The sequence below is a fragment of the Aythya ferina genome (assembly GCF_964211825.1).
Source record: "Aythya ferina genome assembly, contig: HAP1_SCAFFOLD_29, whole genome shotgun sequence".
Taxonomy (NCBI): domain Eukaryota; kingdom Metazoa; phylum Chordata; class Aves; order Anseriformes; family Anatidae; genus Aythya; species Aythya ferina.
In genome coordinates, this window is record NW_028181463.1 from 1,312,665 (window position 1) to 1,318,238 (window position 5,574).

Below are 5,574 nucleotides of genomic sequence, written 5' to 3' on the forward strand. Positions count from 1 at the left end.
TTAAGATTAATATTATTTATATCTGAAACAATAGCTAATGAAAATAACAACATAGACAAATAAAAAGAAAAAAAAAATGTATCTTAAAGTTTTTAAAAAATAGGTGTTTCTGGTTATAAGCTTATTGTTATAGTCAAAGAAGCTGAAGAATATGTATTCAATCAGTGTCCTCACTGCAACCGTTAGTTCCAGGTTCCTCACGTTTTAGATGAGTGGGTTCACTGCTGGAGGCACTGGCGATGGGAACAGACTGCAGTAGAGACTAATGAAATTGTCCCAGTTTCATTTTTGTTTTATGTAAACAAGAATACTGACTGTAAAGGTATTTGAAATTATTGACTTCATAATAATAATAATAAAATAATAATTAGGAGGCTTAGAATAACATTAAATCAAAGCAACCAATTATAGGAAATAATAATAAAGAAAATTACTTTCAAGAATTTGCACTAAGAGTGTTTGTTTGCAGAAATCCTATTAGTATTTTATGCACATTATTAATACTGAAGGAAGAGGTATAAAATAGTTTCCTCACTGCATGTTTGAGCTCCTGGTTCCTCATGCTGTAAATGAGGGGATTCACTGCTGGAGGCAACAGTGAGTATAGAACAGCCATCACCAGGTCCAGGGATGGGGAAGAGATTGAGGGGGGCTTCAAGTAGGCAAATATGCCAGTGCTGACAAACAGGGAGACCACGGCAAGGTGAGGGAGGCACGTGGAAAAGGCTTTGTGCCTGCCCTGCTCAGAGGGCATCCTCAGCACTGCCCTGAAGATCTGCACATAGGAGAAAACAATGAAAACAAAACAAACAAATACTAAAGAAATACTAAACACAAGTGGCCCAACTTCCCTGAGGTAGGCATCTGAGCAGGAGAGCTTGAGGATCTGGGGAACTTCACAGAAGAACTGGTCCACAGCATTGCCATGGCAGAGGGGCAGGGAAAATGTAGTGGCCGTGTGCAGGATACTATACAGAAAGCCACTGCCCCAGGCAGCTGCTGCCATCTGGGCACAAGCTCTGCTGCCCACGAGGCTCCCATAGTGCAGGGGCTTGCAGATGGCAACGTAGCGGTCGTAGGCCATGGCAGTGAGAAGAAAATATTCTGCTGATATAAAGAACAGAATGAAAAAGACCTGTGCAGCACATCCTTGATAGGAGATGGCCCTGGTGTCCCAGAGGGCATTGGCCATGGCTTTGGGCAGAGTGGTGGAGATGCAGCCCAAGTCGAGGAGGGCAAGGTTGAGGAGGAAGAAGTACATGGGGGTGTGGAGGCGGTGGTCGCAGGCTATGGCACTGAGGATGAGGCCGTTGCCCAGGAGGGCAGCCAGGTAGATGCCCAGGAAGAGCGCGAAGTGCAGGAGCTGCAGCTCGCGTGTGTCTGCGAATGCCAGTAGGAGGAACTCACTCACAGAGCTGATGTTGGGCATTTGTTTGTTTTGTATATGTTGTCCTGCTAAAGGAACAGAAATAGAGTGATAATATATCAGGATTATCTGAGAAAAAACATTTCCATTTTTCAGTTAAACCTCTCAAAGCATTTGACGAACTGCACTTAGACAATTGGCAGTTCCTTTTCCTTCATTGGTTTCAGTTGTTCTCTGCTGGTGTGTCCTTGAGCTGCAGGGTAATTGCACTAAGGAGGTTCTCCTGAGAAGAACCTGGACACTGCTGAGAGCAGAGGAATCCAGGCTCAAAGTGCCCATCTCCACACCCCTCACCCTGGCCCCCTACTCCCTTTCCCCCAGGCACACCGAGGACTCATGCCATGGGCATGTGAAACCCCCATCCCCAGCCAGCCTGCAAACAAGACCAGCAGCAGCATGGCCAGCTGGAGAAGCCAGGAGGAATGCCAGCATGCTGCTGCCAGGGGAGGCAAGGCCAGGGAGGGACAGACGGACACTCAGCAGACCCTCCTGTGCTGCAGCTCCGCCTGCAGATGAGGCAGCTCCTGCTGGGGACAGCGGGGGCTTGAGGGCAGAGGCTGTGCTGGTAGGAGAGTAGAACAGGGGGTGTCCCAGGGAAGGCGCCTGCTGTGCAGGGGGTTGTGGGGAGGTGCCTGAGCCCTCCCTCGCACAGCATTTGTGGCAGCAGCTCCCTCTCACCGCCTGCCCAAGTCCCTGCTGCCTCCCTGCTGGGAGATGGTTCTATGTCCCCACATCTCCTCCCTGTCCATGCTCACAGACCACATCCATGCTTCCACTGCACTGCAAGATTCGGAAAGCACAGAAACTAAAAAATCCTTCCTCTTCAGATTAACCAAGCCTCAGATTTCCTCTGGAAATGCCCTTTTTTAAATGCCATTGTGTATAGCACATTCTATTCCACATTAAATGTAGAGTAAAAGCCATCCTCACAGATGCTATCAGCCATCAGATGTGCCCACTGTAGAAGACCCCTCTGGCAACCCCACCTGCAGTGCCCTGCTGCCAGAGCCTCACGGTGTCAAGAGCCTGCAGATGTGTCCTGCCACACGCTGCCCTCTGTTGTTGCACTCCTCAGTGCCTCCAAGCCCTCTCTCCTTCTCTCCTCTCTGCGTGCCAGCTGCGGTCAGAGCCCCCAGCCCTGCTGCGCTGTGCAGAGGAGCTGCTCCTGGGCACAGCTGTCTCTCTGCAGCGCTTGCCAGGAGCTCCGCTTGTGCCCAGGAGCCCGGCCCAGCTCAGCAGCACAGCACCCGACCATGGCATCCCTTGCTCTGTGCCCTTGGGCTCCCTCGAGGTGTCCCTCAGGGCTGACAGCTCCCCAAGGCAGCAGGGTCTCTGCTGGGGTGTGCTCGCTGAGGCAGACTGAACTGATCATCTACTGCTCCTCTCTGAACACAAGATTTTTAGAAGTTTGATTTGTGCTGTTGGACTGTGGTTGTCAAACATGATGTGCTTTAACCTGGCGGGCAGCTCAGCACCACACAGCTGTTAGCTCACACCAACCCCCCCACATGCTTATCGGTTGAGGTCAGGGCAGTTGAAAGGACTGAAATGGTAGAGAAAGAATTATAATAGCACTTATTTTTAGTACTATTATTGTTATGTACACAGCAAGCTATGCACAGTGCAATTGATCATTACTGACTGATGTCCAGCCTGTCCCCAACTGGTAGAACATTCTGGTAACCATCTACACCTTCTTTGACCTTCAACAAGTCCACAAATGGAAGGGTCCTCCCAGGGACTGGGCAAGGTAGACAGCTCTTTAACATCCTCTCTCTTGAAGGCAGCTATCCCGAAACTCCAGCTGTACCCTTTTGGATCTTGGAAGTACCCTCTCGTGGGGAAGTCTATGTCAAGGTTTCATAGATCAACATTCCTCTCCCTCCTTTCTTTTCCGGGCAGTAGTTCTCTTCCATTCTCAGGAGCCTGATTTTCACACCCTCTGTTTTCTCCTGCATGTAGAGGCAACTGATCCTGGCACAGGTTGGTGCTCTGGCCTAGCAAGAGCAGACCTGAGGGGGTCTGGTCTAGTCTGGGGCCTGTCACAGTGGCTGGAGTGGCTGTGGGACATGTCAGAGGTGTTGGAGTAGCTGCAGGGCCTGTCCCAGGGGTTGGAGTGACACTGACTGAGGCTCCCTTTGGAATTCCCTTTGGAATTGCCAAAGTGATAACCCCTCCTTTTCAAGCACTTCTGCAGTTTTTAAGGATTCTGCACGTGCTCAAGGGGGAAGTTCCAAAGCACTGGAGGTGCCCACTGCTCTAGGTGCCTGCCCAGATCCTCCCATGCTCCCTGCCACTCCTAACTCTCCTGCCTTGGGGCAGGTCTCAGGAGGGCATTCTTCAAGAGCTGTTTATCCATAAACAATAGCTGAAAGACATTCAGGAGACATCACAGTAGGACCATCCCATGGATATTCTGAGTTTTGTAGAGGTAGTGTAATTACCCTGGAGGAGAAGGGGGAGGTGTAGAAGTGGAGAAGTGTACATCCCTTTTCCTCCCCTAGATTGGCTCCTTAAAGCAAAAAGGTCAAATGTGTAATTCTTAATAGTTTCTGAGTGATGGTTCCTGAGGAATGGAGGTGATGGCAATGCTCAGTACAAAGAACAGATTTGTCACATGACCAATAATTTTATAGACTCATAAGGTAGTGTTACACAACATAGCAAAATATCTTTAAACCAGTCCCAAAAATGATAAACAGCACAATGGGAACACGTGCAGTAAGTAATGTGCTATACAACACATTTCTGAATGAAAGCCCAACAGACCTGAGATCCAAAATGTCGACCTTGTGATCAGCAACTATTAAACTGGTCTAATGTTTATAACAATTTAAATTTAGCACTCTGTGGTAAGATCTGTCATTATCTCAACACTTTGTGCCCCACACCGTGTGCCAAAAAGACTTCTGTGGTTTAACGCGGCAGTTCGAGTACATGGAATTATTTGAAGAGGTCCAGAGGAGGGCCACAAAGGCGATCAAGGGGCTGGAGCACTTCTGCTATGAAGGCGTGGTGAGAGAACTGGTACTACTCTGCACCGGAGAAACCTTAGAGCAACCTTCCAGTACTTAGAGAGGACCTACAGGAAAGCTGGGGAGACAGTCTTTGTCTGGGAGTGTAGTGAAGAGACAAGGAGTAATGACTTTAAACTAAAAGAGGGCAGGTTTAAATTAGATATATGGAAGAAATTCTTTCCTCTGAGGATGGTGAGGCATTGGAACAGGTTTCCTGGAAAGGCTGTGAATGTCCCATCCCTGGAAGTGTTCAAATAGGTTGCAATGAGTTTTGAGCAACCAGGTCTAGCAGGAGGATGGTTGGAATAAGAGGATCTTTAAGGTCCCTTCCAACCCAAACCATTCTATATGTATGATTCTGTGTTCCCATGTTTCTATGATTATCTGTGACACTGCTACCGTTGTCCTTGTGAAGCTCATAAAGGCTCTCCTCAGAGATTTTAACCAAGATTTTTGGTTAGTCCAGCTGGCATCCTTACAAGTGGTGTCCGCCAGGGGTTGGTACTACAACCTGTCTTGTTTAATATCTTTATTGATGACCTAGATGAGGGGATTGAGTGTACCCTCAGTAAGTCTGCAGATGACAACAAGTTGAGAGGAAGTGTTGATCTGTCTGAGGATATGTAGGTGGCCCTTCAGAGGGACCTGGATAGGCTGGATTTCTGGGTTGAGGTGAATGGGATGAGGTTCAACAAGGCCAAGTGCAGGGTCCTGCACTTTGGCCACAATAACTTGATGCAACACTATAGGCTTGGGGCAGAGTGGCTAGAAGACTGTGAAGAGGAAAAGGACCTGGGAGTGTTGATGGATGCTCGGCTGAACATGAGCCAGCCATGTGCCTAGGTGGCCAAGAAGACCAAGGGTTTTCTGGCCTGTATTAGAAATAGATCAGCCAGCAGGAGCAGGGAGGTGATGATCCTCCTGTACTCGGCTCTGGTGAGGCCACACCTCGAGCACTGTGTTCAGTTTTGGGCCACTCATTACAAGAAGGACATCGAGGTCCTGGAATATGTCCAGAGAAGGGAAACCAAACTGTTGAGGGGGCTAGAGCACAGGTCTTATGAGAAGAGGCTAAGAGAACTAGGATTATTTCCTTTGGCGAAGAGGAGGCTCAGGGGAGACCTCATTGCA

At 48.7% G+C, this 5,574-nt stretch overlaps 1 protein-coding gene across 1 annotated transcript; it reads right to left on the reverse strand.

Moving 5' to 3' along the window:
• Positions 1 to 436: 436 nt before the first annotated feature.
• LOC311428058 (olfactory receptor 14C36-like) lies at positions 437 to 1,429 on the reverse strand (the record flags this gene model as incomplete). Its single annotated transcript, XM_084539620.1, has 1 exon — positions 437 to 1,429. One exon carries the CDS (start codon positions 1,427 to 1,429, stop codon positions 437 to 439), a length of 993 nt encoding a protein of 330 aa, XP_084395746.1.
• Positions 1,430 to 5,574: the final 4,145 nt, after the last annotated feature.